Genomic DNA, 19,394 nt, shown 5'->3' on the forward strand with positions numbered 1-19,394 from the left:
GATCAGGAATTGGCAGCATATTTTAAATAGGTATACTTTGGGGAGCTGTCAATTTCAATTCAAACCGTTTACTGAAAGTATGGGTGAGTGTATTTTTGCCTTTCGCTGCTTCTGATAACAGAAATTTGTAGGCATATTCCTATCATCGTTTCGATTACAAAGTCTCCCAAAGATATTGCCATTTGCAAAAATATTGAATGAAGATTTCCGATAAGTTGTATGGAAGATACGATAGTCTATAATTTGGCAAAAAATATTAGTATTAGTTTTTCTTTTTTTTTATTTGATATGGAATATTTTTTCTTTTTTACTTAAGACTCTCTTTTGGTAAAGATATTAAAAATTAAGAGATAAAGAAACCTAATTGTGATATTTAATACAATATTTAGTTCTCACCAGCTTTAATATGATCTCTTCATTACAAATAAGAGATTACATTTTTACTCACTAGCGCTTTACTCAATTGCTTGTTATCAATTCTCTTCTCTTTGTTTGGAAACATTTATATTTCATTCTCTATCCCTTATTGATTCAGTAGGGTATTGGTGACCTCTGAAAACGACAACAATGGACTACCATCGATATTCTGTTCCAAACCACTCAAAGTGGCAGTGGCTGCACACGAGGCGGCGGCAGCGGCCCCTGGTCCAGCCGCCCCAATAACATAGGCATTTGTGGCATAGGCCAAAGCCGAGGGATGATGCATTACCGCAGTTGTTGTGGAGTTTCTTGATTTGTAGGTTGAAGGATAAATATGGCCACTACCACTTAACGATTGTAAAGCCACTCCACCTTGGCCAGCCAATTCCGGGGGATTATCCAATGTTGTTGAAGTTATTACAATGGGCGAGGCAATAATGGCCAATTGATGATATGGAGTAGCGGCGGCCACACCAGGAGATCCATTGTGATTGCTGATAATATTCGATGGTCCATTACCACCGTTGAGACCATTTATAACACTGCTTATGGCTGGTAGCTGTTGTAATGGAGGTGGTGAGCTACATGAGGGTGATGAACTGGCCGATGCTGCTGCTGCCGCCGCAACAGTTGTTATAATGGCATTGCTACAATTTCCCACTGAAGTTCCTGCTAGGGTGGCTAACGGTTGTATGTGGTGATGATGATTGTATGGACTGAGTTGTAATACTTGTTGTTGATGTTGTTGTTGCTGTTGTGACTGTTGGCTTAGCATAATCTGTCAGTTTGTAGTTAAGATTTGTTTGTTGTAGTGTTATTGTTTATTTTTGTTGGGAGTTAACGGGGGCCATATCATAGTTTGGGGGGAGAAAAATAATTAGAAAATATATGTTAGTGTTGTTGTTTAATTAGAGGAACTTTTATGGGGAATTAAAAATAATTAAATGTGCTTTGTGCGAAACAAAAAATAACTCAAAATGTGAATTTTTTTCTTATAATATTAATTATGAAGAAATCTCAAGGCTATTTGGAACTATGCCTTGATGTGTGGACAAGACTAAAGAACAAAACTCAAAAGCTAACTCTAGCGATTTTTAGATACTTAATTGAATCATTGACTTTAAACTAAGTGTACGTTGGGCGCCATTTCCGTATGGAAGGTTGTTTTGTAAAGTTTTGGACAACTATGTTGAAAATTTGTTTTAAACGAGGCTTAACGAAATCATTTAAAAAAATTTTTCGAAAGTAAATTGCAATAAAATGTGGGAATGGAATTTTTTTCTTCCCGGTTTGTGGAACAGAAACCGATTTATAACAAAGAAGTCATAGTTGAGTCTCTGTCTCAAGATCAAGTGGAAAAGTTAACTTTGTTCTAAATCAGGGCTGCTCTTTTTTGTAAAGACAGTATACTGAGCGATCCCACTGAATTGTCTTTGCATTTGCTTTTTCTCTCACTTACAGTGTACGTTAACAAAAGCTAAAAACAAACATAATTTGGTTGTTATTTTTTTTCACCCATGCATACACCCACGTTTAAGTATTGATGGAAAGACTCTGATCGGCACTGATCTAAATACTAAAATTAATTAATTATTGGCTATTAGTGCAGACAGACAATCTCGACTTTGGGACTGTAGCTAGATTCAGCAGACTGATTACTTCTTTGTAAATAGAAAGAAAATCGGGTAAATTCAACCAAATCCGTTTGCCTTAAACTATTTTTGAGGCAAAATTCATTTCCTTATGACCAAAATAATGTTGACGTTAAGATTTACCAGAAAATGGCGCCCAACCTGTGATATCTTATTTGCTAAAAGTTCTAGCGAAACTCTGTTGTTTTGTTTTTCCAGCGATACCAGTAAAAAATTAGATATGTTCAGTTTAGTTAGCATGTTTTCAACAAGAAACTGGGGCCCACCTGTGATATCTGATATGCCAAAAATTCCAAAGAAAATTGTTCGGATTAAAAGTTTAACGTTTAAAAGTCTTTGAAATACGAAGTATAGGGTTCTGTAGTGCGATTCTGTAACTAATTTTTTGAGTTACCGACAAAAATCGGTAAAATAAAAATAAATTGAAAACATATCAAAAAATTTTGTCACGGCGTTGACATTTGCATTTGAAACACGAAAAGTTCTAGGACAGAGAAGCCATTCCCCAGTCGATACGTCTGAAGAGCTGCTCAACTAACAGCGAAACCAGGTCACGTAATTTAGTGACTGTGTGGGTTCGAGTCCTTGGTTTTTCTTTTTCACTTGCAAAAAATTTCCGATAATCAAGCTTAACTCTAAACGAGAAAATTAATAAAAATCATTAAAAATAATCTTCGCCCTAACAGACAACATTTCTAAAAATGCTTATAATTTCGGTAATTAACGATACTTTTCGGTAAGTTGGCGACCAATAAAAAGTAGTCGTAAAGTTCTATCTATAGCAAAAGTGTTGTCAACTTTTATTTGAATTTTACATTCATATTTTGCATTTTAATTTTACCTACATTTGTCAGTAACTCAAAAAATGAGTGAGAGAATCGTACTACTGATACTTGGTCTGTTCCAGAACTGCAAGAATCTACTAATTTTTACTATTTTTTCGATAACATAAAGGAAAAAATGTTATCGTAGTAAAAAATAGTAGCTTCTTGCAGGTTCTGGAACAGAGCAACTGTCGCAAAGCTAGTTTGATGACGGTCAAAATGTGGAAGGCAAAACCATGGAAATGTCATTGTTTTAGAAGCCAACTAAGAATTCTATAACCAAAATGTCAGATTGCAGAACTTCATAGTTGGAGTTTCTTATGTTGCTCATTTACTTTCAACTTCAAGAATATCTGAAAAATTCAGAAGTCTATGAACTCATTGGAACATATATTGGGCGCCATTTTTTTAATATCAAGTCAGATTACAAGATATTTATAATTGGAGTTTCTTTCCTCCATCATTTAAAGTCAACGGCCACCATAACTGGTAAGATCAGAAGTCTATGACATCATTGAGATAAACGTTGGGCGCCATTTTTCTTTTTCATGTAGACTTCCTAAATAATTTTGTTGAAAACAGATTGAGAGTTTAAAGGTGCCACAAAGGTATTCTATTTATAAAGTAGAAAGGTTTCTATCGGATCTCAAATGGTCTTCCACCTATAGAAGAAGGCCCCCTGGAAGGACTTTTAGAATCGGAAAGGACTTGTAGAATCACATCTCCGGAAAGTATTCTATCCACATATGATCTTTAGAGAAGCTTCTATCTAAAGAAGATACCAGTAAGGGTTTCTGCGTAAAGAAACAAACCTCAAGAAGGTATTTCATGTAGAGAAGAGGACCACAAGTAGGTATTCTACCCATAGAAACTGATCAAAGACAAGTTTCATATCGAACAGCGACCCCAGAAAGTCTCCTATCTAATGAAAACCACTAAATGAAGGTATTCTATTTATAACAAGTAAAAAAGTATCAGTCGACTTTGCCGACAGAGATATACCCTCAGCATGTGTGGATTGAAATACTTTTTGCTCCAAAAAAAAAGCTAATGTATTTAGGGGGTTTTAAAAATTTTGGGGGATATCGATAGATAGAGCTTTTGTACTATACTAGCCTACGAAAACATAATATCGCTGTAAACTAAGAAACCCCCGGAAAAATATCCAAAGGATTCTCGAACGGACCCATACCAAACAAAAATATTGAACATTTGTGTGGTTGGTACCCCAAGGATTGGACAAAATATTTCGATATCCAAAGTTTGGACCGAATCGGTTGCTCCGTTTGTCAGATATTGCGAATATTTTCGAACTTTTGTGGGGGAGGTACCGGAAGAAGTGGACCTATAAGCACCACCTTCGAATTTCATCTAATATTCGAAGAAATATCCAAAGTGTGGACGAACGCAGTTTTCTGTTCGATCCACTACATATAATGCCATAGGGTTTTTTTACACCTTTCGGCCTGTTTTCTGAAGAAGTATGAACTTGCCCCAGAAAAAAACTTTTACTGTCGTAATTGAGGCAAGTTGCTTCAACAAAAATCAAAGTGATCCGAGAGCAGATCTTAAAGTGAATTTATCCAAAATTTTGTGTGGAGGTACCCGAAGGAGTGGACAAATATAGATCACATTCAAACCTGTTCTATAACTGGTAGATATATTAGGATGTGTAAAGCATGGACCAAATCGGTCACTCCCATCAAAAGTTATCGTGCGCAAAATTTTCCGAACATTTTTGAACTCTTGTGTGGGAGGTACCTGAAGGAGTGGACCGTTATGGCTTATTTTCAAACTTTTTTTGCAACGTTCAGGCTATTTTCTCAGGAAGTATGGACTTGCCCCTAGTGAGACATGTACCGTCGTAGCGGGGCAGTGAATACAAGTTGCTACAACAAAAATCAGAGAGATTCGAGAACAGGTCCTAAACTGAACTTTTCCGAAATTTTGTGTGGGAGATACCGGAAGGAGTGGACCGATTGATTCCATACTAGAACCTCATCTAAGTCTGGTAGAAATTTCACTACGTAGAAATTTCACGATGGACCTAATCGGTTACTCCCTTCAAGAGTTATAGTGCTCACAAATTTTCCGAACATTTCCGAAATGTTGTGGGGGAGGTACCGGAAGGAGTGGACCGATATAACCCATCTTCGAACTTAAACTAAGTTTGGACAAAATAAAACGAAAGCCATTCGAGAGTTATCGTGAGCACCAGCCAGGCAGACAGACGGACGGACATTGCTAAATCGACTCCAAATTGTCTGAAACGGATTTTGTCCATACATACTTGGGGTCTAAAACCATTATTTCGATGAGGCACATTTTGTCCGTATGAAAGGAGACCTTGGAAAGATCATCTACCTGTAGAAAATACCTTAGAATTTCTACCTATCTCTTTTACCTAAAGAAGATCCCGGGAAGATATTCAAGAGAATCTTCTGTCTACAGAAAAAACTGGAGGAAGATTTTTGTACCTATAAAAAGCATCAGGAAAGTTTTGCTGTCTATAGTAAAAGGCCTCAACAAGGATTCATATCTACAGAAATCGTCAGACTATAGAAGACAATATTTGAACGGACCTCAATCTAAAGAATCTATAATTATAATTGTTCCACAAACATCCAATACGGGACAAGGGGAGGATTCTCTCATATCAATGAGTGCACCCCGATTCATATTAGCTCAATGATATGGGACCTACTGCTTATTGCCGAGTCCGAACGGCGTATCCTAAGACACCACTTTGTAGAGAAGTTTTACATGGCTGAAATACTCAGGAAATGTCGCCAACATTACTGAGGGGTATTTTGCCACCGTTGAAAATTTTGATGTTGACTGGCCGGGGAATCGAACCCACGACCTTCAGCGTGCAAGGCGGGTGTGCATACCATTGCACCAATCTAAAGAATCTACAGGAGAATAACCCAGGGTAGTGTTTTTTGTCTAAAGAAGACTTCATAAATATGTGCTACCTATATTATAACACCTCAGGAGGAACTTTCGTCTCCAAAAGACGTATCGCAAAGGAAAACATGCACTCCTTTTATCTATTGAAGGTCAGGATGGTCTTCAACCCTTGGTATATCTTCTACCAAAGAAGACCTCAGGACCAGAACCAATGTCTACAAAAGGCGTCAGACTTTTATCTAGTGAGGACTACAAGAGGCGTTTCTATCCATATCAAGTGTCTCAGAAGGTTTTCAGGAATATGTAAAACCTATAAAAGAAAATCACAGGAGGGTCTTCTACCCCTGGAACATCATCCTTCGGTCTACAGAATAAGAAAGTCGTCAATCTATATGCAAAGAAAGAACTGTAAAGGTTTTTTATCTGTAGATGTTCTCCGAAAAAATCTCCTTCTGATTTTATAAAATCTCAGGAAGAAGTTATATGTGGACCTCAGAAAGGTCTATTACCTTAGAAGAGACCCCAGGACTATGCAGAATATCCCAGGCGGCATTATCTATCTATAAAATATGTCTTAGGAAGACATCTTACATATGGAAGATAATCTCAGTAAGATTTTTTTATATAAGAATTCCTCTGGAACGCCTTGTATCTACAGAAAACTTCAGGAAAGGTTTATATCTGTAAGGAGACCTTAGCAAGATCTCTTATTAATTAACGAAGACCTTAGAAATGACAATTATCTATAGGAGAATACCTCAGGAAGTTCTTTAACTATAGAAGTTCATCTCAGGAAGTTTTTCTAACTGTAGAACAAGAAGATCTTCATCCTATAGAATCAGTTTCAATGCTATCTATAGAAAATTATTTATGGTTTTCTGTCAAAACATGATCTCCGCATATATAGAAGAATTATAAGAAGAATCTTATTAGAGTGTAAAAAGTAGACTATCGGAGTCTTTAGGAAAGCCTTTCATCTAAAGAAGCATATATAAGGAAGGTTTCCTACATATTCGAAGGTCACAGTAGAAGTCTATCTGTAAAATAAGTCATTTGGAAGGTTTTCCGTCCGTAAACCTATAAGAAGTCTCTTAATAAGATTTTCAATTAATATCAGACTTCAGGAAAGCCTGTTGTGTGTGAAAGAAGGCCTACGGAACAGCTCGTACCCTCGAAAGAATATCTAAGGAAGCTCTCCTATCTATTCGATTTACTTATTATTTATGTATCCATTGAAGAAGTCACCAGGAAGACATTCTTTCTGATACGCTATAAGAAGTCCCTTAGTAAGACTTCCAGTTTATAGGTGTAGAATATGTCCTATGGAAGAGCGCAATCCGCAGAAGCATATCTATCTATGGATGGTCTCCTATATATTCGCACGTCATTAGAATGTCACAGGAAATGGTTCTATCTATGGAAGAAGTCATTAAGCAGGTCTTCTAAGCTATAAGAAATCTCTTAGTGAGATTACTAATTTATAGCAGACTCCAGGAAAGGCTTTTATCTGTCGAAGAAGTCCTAAGGAAGAGCTTAATCCCCAGAAGCATATCTGAGGAATTTCTCCTATCTAGTCGAAGGTCATAAGAAGGTACACGAAATGGTTTTATCTACAGAAGAAGACATCAGAAAGGTCTTCTAATCTATAAGAATTTCCTTAGTAAGATTTTCAATTTATAAGGAAATGATTCTCAAGTATAAGGAAGAACTCTCAAGTATAGTAGACTTCAACAAGGATCTCTGTCTATCTAAAGAAGATTTTCTATCTACAGGAAGGTTTTATTTTTATAGAATGCCTTAGGAAGGGTTTAAGAATTTCTTCTATCTATATGAGGAACATCTTCTTTATACAGAAAAATACCTCAGGAAGGTGTTCTATGCTTTCTCTGGATGGTATTCTATCTTCTAAATACGCCAAAAAAGTGTTAATTTATAGAAGTTTTTTTGTACCTTAAAATGTACCTTAAAATTGTGTTCTATTTATAAAAGACCGCAGGAAAGACTTTCTTTATAGAAGAAGGCGTCAAGAGGAAATTCTTTCCTTATAAGCAGAACCTGAGAAATCTGACACTTTAAATTGCCTAGAGTAAGTGAAGACCCAAGTTGGGCGCCAAAATGGTATTAACTAGCTTTTAAGATGAATCGAACTTTAATTTTCTTTGACATGCTTAGGTCGCACTGCATCTTCTGTGCATATAAGCAAACCTCAGAATGGTATTCTCTACAGGGTTTGTGAAAATATTATTTAAAAGAACCTGGGAGCCAAAGCAATGACAGTAAAGTTTCAAGAACTGTCGAATTTATATTGAGATTTTGCTGCATAGAAGATTACATCCATTTCCCCATCTTCCTCAACCTAAATCACATAAAATTACGTCGGGCGCCAAAAATGCTATCAGCCAGATGTTGACCTAAGTACGGCTGACTTCCTAAACGTCAGTTGCTTTGTAGTCTTGCCTGAAACTAGGGGTTCTTAAATCGAGTCTCATACTAGAGTAATTTTATGAAATTGCAGTAGTGGGGAACTCAATCTAAGAACCCCTAGTTTCATGCACGACTACAAAGCAACTGACGTTTCGGAAGTGAGCCTACCTTGAACTTCTCAAGCCACTTCTACTTTTAATTGCATCCATTTCCTCCACCTACCTCAACCTAAATCGAAAAAATATGAAACTGCCTTGATTAAATGATGGACCACGTTGGACGCCAAATATCGTCTATTAGCTGTAATCGATTGTTCGAAGATAAATCTTTCGACTTTCATCTAGATTACATCCATTTCCCCCTACCGCCCCTAAATTGCCTAGAGTAAATAGAGATCTACGTTGGGTGCCAAAAATCTAGAATCGAATACTTTGGTGATAAATCGTACGACTTTTATCTCCTTTGACCTCAGTATCTCGAACTGCCTAAGCCATTTGTAATCAAAACAAGGGCATTTAGGATCTATGACAGCCTTTTAACTTCCTATTCTCAGTTTATATTTGGTTTGGAGATAAATCGTACAACAAACTATTTTTATTGTTTTCTTTTCATTTCATATTCCGAGCTTATATTTCATCACAAAAATATGTTTGTATCTCTAAACTAGTGTTACCAACTACCCTTATACTACATATAGAGGGAAGAAGAAGATAGATTTAACTAGGTAGGTACACACCCGCTAATTTTTTTTGAAGAGATTTTTTTGGTTTGTTTTCTTCTTTCAATTTCAGGTCGTACAACAGAGGAACAAAGAAATTTTCTACTAGAGAACAACAGAATGTGTGGTACTACTGCGGAACTACTGAGTGCTGCTACTTATGTGCGGTGGTGGTTGTGTTGTGGCAAGTGCTGTTGGTGGTTGTGGTGCTGGTAAAGATGGTGCCGTCGCCGTTGAAATGCTACTGGCTGCATGCAATGGATGATGGGCAGCAGCAGCCGTGGAAGCCGTGTGGTGATGATGATGGTGGTGGTGGTGCGGATGATAAGAGAAATACTGTGAGGCATATTGGGTTGCGTAGGATGCTGGACTCCATACCTCACTGCCATTGGTTGCAGCGGCAGCAGCAGTGGCAGGAAGGGTAGCAACGCTATTGCTGGCTGCAGCATGGTGATGATGATGATGGTGGTGGGGATGATGTGAACCATGTGCTGAAGGATGATGATGGTGGTGATGATGATGTGCCGCTGCTGCATGATGCTGATGATGTTGCTGGTGGCCATGGGAATGTGGTGATTGTGAGGGTTGCTGGGTATGCGCATGCGTTGTACCACCATGACTGGGTTGATGATGTTGGTGGTGGTGATGACTGTGACTTGGATGCTGTGGTGAGGTGTGATGCTGATGAACAGTGTTTGGTAAATGTACATGGCCAGTGGCGCTGCCAACCAAGACCGATGTTTCGCTAACTGTTGTTGGTGGAGGTGCATGTGTTGGGGGTGGTGCTGCTGTTGTTGTTGTTGTTGCATTCCCTTTGGGGTGTAAAGTGTTGTTGTGATGTGCTGTTGGTGTTGTAGAGGAAAGCGTTTCAGCCACCGTATTATGAGCCAAAGTAGAGCCGCCGCTTCCTGTGCCTCCGGAACTGCTCCCACTACTGCTTAGACGATGCTGTGGCGAAGTGGTATGAGACGATGCTGAATAAAGACCCGAATCATCGTGATGCATTTGATAGCTGTCCGGTGTGGAAGCACTTTTATTATCTTTGCCTGCAGAGCCATTCCATTTTGCTGACGGTTCTGGGTCATTGGCATAGCTGAGGCCATTCGATAGGGGTGTTGTTTGGGGCGAACGTTCCGTATTGCTTGACAAATGGCGATTGCTTGATGAGGTGATGGCGGAGGAAGTGTTGAGGGTATTGATGGGTATACCACTGGACTGGGAACCCCACATTAGTACCGTCTGGCGTTCATATTGATCCTGGGAGGATGCCATTTCAACTTTGGGGGTAATTACTGCGGGACCATTGGCCGAGGATTGATTGTGTGGGTTATTTAAACTATTGACAATGGCCCCTCCGGCCACAGGCGAGGGACCATTTGATGAACAGGACACAACTTCCATGACATGAGGAGAAGACTTTGGCGTTTTCAAAGGAACTTGCTGTGCAATGAACCAAAGAAGAAGAGTTCATAAAAAAATCAAAATTATATTTCGGCTACACCTACCTGTGGAGTTGATGTGGGACTACCATAGCCACTGCTGTAGCCGCTATAATACTTCCCAGTATCCTGCCATTTTTCTTCTTTGGAGGTTATGGCATAGCCATCATAGGAGAGAAAACCATTGGCAGCCACATAGGCCGAGGCTGGGGCCGCCGAATGATGATAGTCGGCATAGTAACCACCCACACCTTGCAGCCTATACTGATGGAAGAGATTTTCGGTAACAGGATAGAAATTTGTGGAGTGCACCGAGGTGCCCATATAAATGTTATCTGCCGCAGTGGCATATGGCGAGGTCGTATACATGGGATTCAGATTGGAATAGGCAGCGGCCACCGCTGCGGCAGGATCTGGAAGATATTCAACAACGGGAGCTGGAGAAGTGACCTGGAAAATTAAACAAAATGTAAAAAAAAGTTTAAATTATGTATCCCTCGAACTCACCTGCCCCAAGGGCGAACCTTGTTGGTTCTGTTGCTGCATTTTACGTTTTGACCGGCAAGTGGATAGGAAATCCCTTAGCTGTGTCTTATAGCGACGATTAGGCCGTGTTGGTGTCACTGGTGGTGGCAGGGAATTTGGTGAACCACTTGGTGGCACCACCAATTGGTCAGCCTCGGAGAAGTAGGTGGATGCCAGCCCAGTATCCAAATAACTAACCTTAAAATCCATGGTCCGCTTGCCCAACAAATCAAAACCCTCCTCATCCATGAGTACACGATGTGTACAAATTACAAAATCGGGCTTGGAATTTTTATAAACTAAACGGGAACTGTAGGGGAGGGAAAGGAAGAGAGGGGAAGATTAGGCTACATATAAGTGAAATGGAAATTGACTTGCGAAACTCACCTTGTTTGCAGCCACTGCCATTCGCCATCTTTCTTTTGGTATCGATAGGCAATCATGCCGGAAGCACCAGTTTTTAGAACTGCAAAGATAGGAAGAGGACAGAAATGAGAATTGGCAAAAAGGGGGAAAAAGATCTGCTAAGGGTCTTCTGCAGAAAGAAGTCCTCCTGCAGGTCTTCTATGGATAGAATACCTATTTAAGGTATTCTATGGATAGGAGAACTTCTAAGGGACTTCTATGGGGCCTGAGGAAATTTTTTCTATAGAAAAAACCCAACTCTGAGGCCTGAGGAATTTATTTCTATAGAGAAAACCCGCCTCAGGGACCTGAGGAAATTTTTTCTATAGAAGAAACACACCTCAGGGACTTGAGGAAATTTTTTCTATAGAAGAAACACACCTCAGGGACCTGAGGAAATTTTTTCTATAGATAAAATTCACCTTAGGGACATGAGAAAGTTTTAGCTGATGAACTTTTTTCTATAGAAAAATTCACCTCATGGTTCTGAGGATTTTTTTCTATAGAAAAATTCACCTCAGGGACCTGAGGAAATTTTTTCTATAGAAAAAACCCACGTCAGGGACCTGAGAAAACTTTTTCTATACAAAAAACCCACCTCAGGGAACTGAGGAATTTTTTCTATAGAAAAAAACCCACCTCAGGGACCTGAGGAAATTTTTTCTGTAGAAAAAACACATCTCAGGGACCTGAGGAAATTTTTTTTATAGAAAAAACCCACCTCAGGGACCTGAGGAAATTTTTTCTATAGAAAAAAACCCACCTCAGGGACCTGAGGAAATTTTTTCTATAGAAAAAAACTAGAGTTGTGCCAAAGGAACTATATGGAACTATCTCGTTCACTTCGCAGTTCCGATGGCCCACCTTTTTTCTTTGAACAAACTGCGTATACTTACTATTACACGTTATATTTAATGATGTTACTCATACGCTTTGGAACTAGTACCAGGAACTAGGAACTAGATGACCCAACTCTAAAAAAAACCCACCTCAGGGACCTGAGGAAATTTTTTCTATAGAAAAAACCCACCTCAGGGACCTGAGGAATTTTTTTCTATAGAAAAAACCCACCTCAGGGACCTGAGGAAATTTTTTCTATAGAAAAAACCCACCTCAGGGACCTGAGGAAATTTTTTCTATAGAAAAAACCCACCTCAGGGACCTGAGGAAATTTTTTCTATAGAAAAAACCCACCTCAGGGACCTGAGGAAATTTTTTCTATAGAAAAAACCCACCTCAGGGACCTGAGGAAATTTTTTCTATAGAAAAAAACCCACCTCATGGACCTGAGGAAGTATTTTCTATAGAAAAAACCCACGTCAGGGACCTGAGGAAATTTTTTCTATAGAAAAAACCCACCTCAGGGAACTGAGGAAAATTTTTCTATAGAAAATGGATGTATAGAAGACCTATTTATATATAGAATGCCTCCTAAGGGTCTCCCATGGATATAAGATCTCCCAATGGTCTTCAATGGATAGAAGACCTCCTTATGGTCTTCTACATATAGGAGACCTCATAAACGACTTATACAGATAGAAGAGCTCATAAAGGTGTGCTATGGATAGAAGATCTCATAAAGGTCTTCCACACATAGAGGACCTCCGAAAGGTCTTCTATAGATAGAAGATCTGCTTAAGGTCTTCCTGCTGCAGATAAAAGTCCTCTTAAAGGCCTTCTACAGATAAATGACCTCTTAAAGGTCTTCTAGAGATAGGAGATATCCTAAAGGCCTTCTACTAATAGAAGTCTTCCTTAAGGTCTCCTATAGATAGAAGAACTCTTAAAGGTATTCTACGGATAGAAGACCTCTTTAAGATATCCTATGGATAGAAGACCTAATAAAGGTTATCTACGGACTCTCTTAGAAATATAACCTAGAAAACCCCCGGCAGGTTTTTGTAGAAGGCCTAGGTAGAATACCTTCTTATGGTTTCCATTGACAGACGATCATCTTTAGGTCTTCCACAGGTAGAAAACCTCCTAAAGGCCTTTTATCCATAAAAGACCTCCTGTTCTTCTATAGATATAAGACCTCTTGAAGGTCTTCCACAGATTTACGATGTCGCAAAACCTTCTAAGGATCTTCTATAGATACGAAACTTCCTAAATGTATTCTAAAGATAGGAGACTTCCAAAGGATTTTTTCTTTAAACAGGTGATTTTCCGAAAGGTCTACAACAGATAATAGACCAATGAAAAATCCTCTACAGATAGAAGACATACTAAAGATTTTCTACCTGTGAAAGACCAAAGCAAGGTCTCCTACATGCAAAAAGGGTCTTTATGCGATATTCTACCTGTAGAAGGCATTTAGGTCTCCTTCAGGTAGGAGACCTTGTTACAGTTTTAAGGTTTTTATGGATAGAAGACCATCTAAAGGTATTATGTAAACAGAAGACTTCTTACAGGTCTTCTACAGAGAGAAGTCTACCTAAGGATCCTATATATGTAAATAGGAGATCCTATCAAAAGATATAAGACTTCCAAGGGATTTTCTTTAAACAGATGTTCTTTCGAAAGGATAAAACTCCACTGAAAATCGTCTTCAAGATTTTCTACCTGTGAAAGACCGAAGCAAGGTTTCCTACCTGTAAAAGGTCTTTAAGCCATATTCTACCTGTAGAAGACATAAGACATTCTTCAGCTAGGAGACCTTGTTACTGTCTTAAGGATTCTATGGATAGAAGACCATCTATAGGTCTTATGTAAACAGAAGACCTCTTAGAGGTCTTCTACAGAGAGAAGTCAACATAAAGTTCCTATATAAATAGGACACCCCTGTTCGAATGGTCTTCTAGAAGCTTTACTGGAGATTAGGAAATGAACCCACTAAAACCCTTCTTGTTTACTTACGTTCTTGATGGGCACTCGCCACATAGGCCAAGTCATCATAATGCACCAGATCATAACCGCCCATATTGACTAGTTCAGCATCGGAATAACCCAAAATGTGTTTGCCTCTGTAAAGAAAATACAACAAACCAATTATTTATTATTCCATTAAATCTCCAAATCCTATCCCTTGCACACTTACCTTTGATCCATTGACACCAGCGAAAAATCCAATTTATGCTTCGACTTAAACATATTCTCTTTGTGTGGTATCTCCAACAGGCTGGGTGGTCCAAACGGTGTGCAATAGGCAAATAACGCCAGCGGAGGTTCTTCAGTTTTACGATTTTGTCCATGTAGGATCTTGATTCGCCCTCGTATATCCAAACGCAGGAAACCCGAGGTGTTATCCAAAAGGCAACGAAAACGTACCGTGAAACTTCGTTCCAAATAGACAGCCTTATCAGGCACCAGGGTGTCAGCTAATTGCATACTTGACATATCAGCAGGTAAAAAGGAATTCCACAAGAGTTGTCGTTGCAGCTCTTCACGATCTTCGGAATGTACCAATTCGTAGACGGATTGGTGGACAATGTCAGACTAAAAAGAAAGAGTAGGAGAGGAAGAAAAGGTAAATAATCAAATATTTTGGAATTGAAACAAGTGCAAGTGTTTTGTACATTTCTTTCTTTGAGGGGTTACTGAACCTTTTGTTAGGAACACCTTTATGCGTAAGTTTTTTTTGTTTTCTTTATTATTTTTTGAGATCTTGTTCTCGTTTATTGATTTAGCAATGTTTTTTTTTTCATTCGTGTTGTTTGTTGTTTATAAATCACTGCTAAAACTTAAATTGAAATTTCAATTTCATTTGTTCTTTTTTGGGGAATCTCCCCTTCCTCTGATGTGTGTATGAGCGGCTTGCAGTCTTATTCTGCTCGTTTGTATTCCACAGGAAGGTAGCCTCAACAAAAATTGAGATATAAATTTGCAAGAAGAAGGAGGTCTCATGGTGATCAGTGCTCAAACCCAAGGATGAACGTTTTCGCAAAGTAATAAGAGGAAGTTTGACACATTGCTTAGATCGGCATGGTAGACATTTAAATACATCTACAGTCCAAACTACGGAAATCATTTCAGAGATGACATGATGGGGACAGAATATCTATTCTGGAAATCTTATATAACAGGGAGAGAAAATACAACAGGATAACTCAGTAGCTGCGGGATTTGGGATTTGACTGTGAGTGACACCGTATCGTCATGGAGCTTTTGTGAGCAAATCTATTCCACAGATAAGGCTGCCTTGGTACCTGACAGATACTATCTGTGATCGAAGGTACTGCTTCAAGCACAAAATCTACGGACGAACAATGGGAGGAGGAGATGGGGAACGTATCAGACTCCGAATTCAATATTGATAGCAATAGGCACAAAAAAACAACCATCGTGAAAATGGCGAACTAAAGAGAATGTTCAAAAAATGTTGAACGAAGTGAGTGAGAGCATTGCAAAGGTCAAAACAAAGAGGAAGCAGTTGTCAGGAGCAATCGGAAGCTAGTTAATAATGAACCAAATATGACCAACAAAGCAAATCAGCCGAATACTCCAAAAGATATCAAGAACATTCACTCCAGTTCTTCAGAATCGATGAAAAGGATCAGATCTCTTAAGGAACAGAACACTGAGAAACCACCGAATCTAGGTAGCCACGAAGACTTCAAATACCAAAGCAGTAACCACTCAAACACAACCATCTTGGAAATCCACACTAAAGAGGATTTTTACAAACTTGTGGACGAAGTGTGCGAGAGCTTGGGATGAAGAAGAAGCAGCTGTGAGGGGCATTATGACCCAAACAACAAATTGGACGATGCTCCTAACTAAATCAAGAACATTGTACACTTCTTCGGAAGTGACGAAGGGAATCCAATATCTTGAATAGCAGAACACTGTGAATTCGCCAAAGAAGACAATTCTTTCGAGCACACCCTTTTAAGAACCACGCAAAAGAGGCCGTTCCATGAAATCTTTTGGTATAGGCCGAGATAGTGCGTTCGAACATGAAAAAGGCGAATTCGGCCGCTGAATCGTTTGAGAAGACATCCCGTATCTTTCAGAAGAGGAAAATGACTGTGGAGAACGGTAATAAGTCACCATAATTTTACGCTAAAATAGAGAAAAAAAAACTCTACGAGGATGAACTGTGTGATGAATGGTGATTGGCATCAGCAGAGGCTATGATTCATTAGCAAGCCATTGCGAACATAGTTACAAACAAAGTTGGGCCTTGATCAGGCTTAGAAATCGTCAGCAGCCAGTTGAAGCGGGACTTGTTAGTCTTCTACTTGGCCCAACATGCAAACTTTGCCGCAATCGACATCAGTAGAGGTGCTGGCCATTAGCAAACCATTGCGGACATAGTCAGCAAAAAAGCTTTGGAATTGGTTAGGCTTAGAAGGAGGACTTGTTAAGGAGCGAAGGAGGACTTGTTAATATGACACATCAGACACTATGCAAACTTTGCCGCACTCAGAGAGATAAACAAAGGTTGTGAATTTAAGCTGGTGAGAAGAGATAAACAAAAACATCTAAACTCCTCAGGAAGTTTGTGAATTCAAGGTGGTGAGGACAGATGCGATTCTTCGGCTGAATAAAGCGGCAGTGGGAGTCAAACGATGAGGGAGCAAACTAGAGGCGGAACGCATACTCGAAGTTTTAGGCAATTAAAATAAGATTTTGGAAGCGTAGGAATGGGAAATCTTAAACAAGGAGGATGAAACTATCCTTGTGGTGGGACTCTACGATCTTTCCTTGGCCAGTCTGGGCATGGAGTAAGTATTACATTGCCGCAAAGGCAAAGCCAAGCAGGGCCAAGCAGGGTTTAATTGGCAAGGCCGAGCGATAGCGATGAGGAAGCGGCATTTGCGGCCCTGATCGAGATAATTAAAAATGTGCTTTTATCCATGAACCTTTGAATATACAGAACGAGGTCTCTGGACTAAATCATAAAATCTACCAACTGTTTTACGATAATACTTAGACTTGACTGAGAACCTGTTTAATATGCCATGACAACTTATATTTTCTTTTCTCATACGAGTTTTCATCATTGGGCGCCACTGTAATGTAATGTTCTACTTCTAATTTGCCGCTCTAGGGGAGATAATCAACAGCATCTCAGCTTCTTATCATCATCTGTTGTAGAAAAATACCCTTGCTTCTTAATCTATTGTAGAGAAGATTCTTGGGTCTTCAGCAGCTCTAGAAAAGCACCCTTGGGTCTTCATCTGTTCTAGAAGAAGGCCCCTTGCATCTTCATCTTCAGTGTTGTCAACGTCGGGCGCCACTGAAGCAACGAAATGAGAACTGATCAACAGATTTGTCTAAAATTTCATCTAGTAGAATTTGGGCCAAAATTAGATCAAGTTCAAAGATGGACCATGCCGATGCACTGCTTAAGGTTCCTTCCTCTCAAATGTTAAACAATTTCGCAAAAGTGCACGATTAGGATCGAACTCCATAGGGTACCTTCCACACTAAATTTAAAAATGTTTTGCAAAAGTGCAGTTTAAGAACATGTCTCCGATCGTTTTTTTTCGCAGAAAGTTGTCCTCACGGCCAGTATAATTTCGGTGGCAAGTTCATAATTCCCGAGCTAATGGCCTAAAAGCTGTAAAAACCCTCCCGACACCAATTAAAATCAATGACAACTTACGAGGGTCTATATCGGACAAAACCTACAACCCTTCACAAAAGATCAACATATTTGCAAAGAGAAGGCAACAAGACTACCTGCGGTATTTCATTAAAACATCCACGTTTAAGGCTCCAATGGTCCTTGAAAATGTTTCCTTAAAACATCCAAGTTTATGGATCCAATAGTCCTTCAAAAAAAAAAAAAAAAAAATACACATTTATGGCTCTGACGGTCCTTTGAAAAAATTTCATTAAAAATCCACATTTATGGTCCTCTGATGGTCCTTTGAAAAAATTTCATTAAAAATCCACATTTATGGTCCTTTGAAAAAATATCATTAAAAAATCCACATTTATGGCGATGATGGTCCTTTGAAAAAATTTCATTAAAAATCCACTTTTGTGGCTGTGATGATCCTCTCAAAAATTTTCATTAAAAATCAGAGTTTATGGCTCTGATGGTCCTTTGAAAAAAAATTCATTAAAAATCTACGCTTATGGCTCGAATGGTCCTTTGAAATAATTTCATTAAAAAATCCACATTTATGGCTCTGATGGTCATTTGAAAAAATTTCATTGAAAAATCAACGTTTATGGCTCTGATGGTCCGTTGGTCTTTAATGATGGTCCTTTGTAAAAATTTCATTAAAAAATCCACCTCTATGGCTCTGATAGTCCTTTGTAAAAATTTCAATAAAAAATCCACGTCTATGGCTCTGATGGTCCGTTGGTATTTAATGATGGTCCTTTGTAAAAATGTCATTAAAAAATCCACGTCTATGGCTCTGATAGACCTTTGTAAAAATTTCATTAAAAAATCAACGTCTATGGCTCTGATAGTCCTTTGTAAAAATTTCATTAAAAAATCCACGTCTATGGCTCTGATGGTCCTTTGAAAATTTTCATTAAAAAAGCAAAGTTTATGGCTCTGATGGTTCTTTGAAAAATTTCATTAAAAAATCCACATTCATGGCTCTGATGGTCCTTTACAATTTTTCATTAAAAAAACCTTGCTTATGGCTCCGATGATACTTTAAAAAAATTTCATTAAAAAATCGAAGTTTATGGTTCTGATGGTTCTTTGAAAAAATGTCATTAAAAAAATCCACGTTTATGGCTCTGATGGTTCTTTGAAAAAATTTCATTAAAAAATCCAAGTTTATGGCTCTGATGGTCCTTTGAAAAAATTTCATTAAAAATCCATTCGCTCGATTTATTTTATTTACTTGTTTTCCAATACCTTAAACCATCTAAGGCAAAAATTAAGCTTCATCAAACTAGTTTATGTTTGATCAAACAGAAGTGGTTGGATGCAACCAAAGTTATATGTTTGTCTCATTTCATGATGTTTTCAAAATTCCCAAGCCTGAAAATGCAATGCTATCACACCGACTTATGTTCGAAAAAACTGTTTTCAAACTAGTTTAAGTTTGATCAAACTTCAGTGGTATGATTGAACGGAAATTTTATTAAATCGAAGTGTTTTCAAAATACTTTCTGTAGGGTGTTTGTAATTATTTTTTTTTTCTTGAGCCGCAGTAATTTA

General features: G+C 38.5%; 1 protein-coding gene across 7 annotated transcripts in view; it reads right to left on the reverse strand.

The window, feature by feature from the left end:
- Window positions 1-266: 266 nt before the first annotated feature.
- LOC141401077 (uncharacterized) overlaps window positions 267-19,394 on the reverse strand; it is a 187,469-nt gene continuing 168,341 nt past the window's right edge. For 4 of the 7 annotated variants that reach the window (XM_073980932.1, XM_073980956.1, XM_073980938.1 and 1 more), the window contains exons 6-12: window positions 14,355-14,752; window positions 14,174-14,280; window positions 11,300-11,378; window positions 10,895-11,222; window positions 10,454-10,837; window positions 9,825-10,388; window positions 267-1,198 (exon numbers count right to left, since the gene is read on the reverse strand). In XM_073980932.1, coding sequence (XP_073837033.1) covers window positions 524-1,198; window positions 9,825-10,388; window positions 10,454-10,837; window positions 10,895-11,222; window positions 11,300-11,378; window positions 14,174-14,280; window positions 14,355-14,752 — 2,535 coding nt within the window. In that variant the 3' untranslated portion in view covers window positions 267-523. Of the gene's footprint in view, window positions 1,199-9,326; window positions 10,389-10,453; window positions 10,838-10,894; window positions 11,223-11,299; window positions 11,379-14,173; window positions 14,281-14,354; window positions 14,753-19,394 lie in introns of all 7 variants that reach the window. The other 3 variants (XM_073980908.1, XM_073980914.1, XM_073980922.1) reach the window with 1 other exon arrangement.

Source organism: Musca autumnalis, unplaced genomic scaffold (genome assembly GCF_047663935.1).
Source record: "Musca autumnalis isolate F117 unplaced genomic scaffold, ASM4766393v1 scaffold_1, whole genome shotgun sequence".
Classification (NCBI taxonomy): Eukaryota; Metazoa; Arthropoda; class Insecta; order Diptera; family Muscidae; genus Musca; species Musca autumnalis.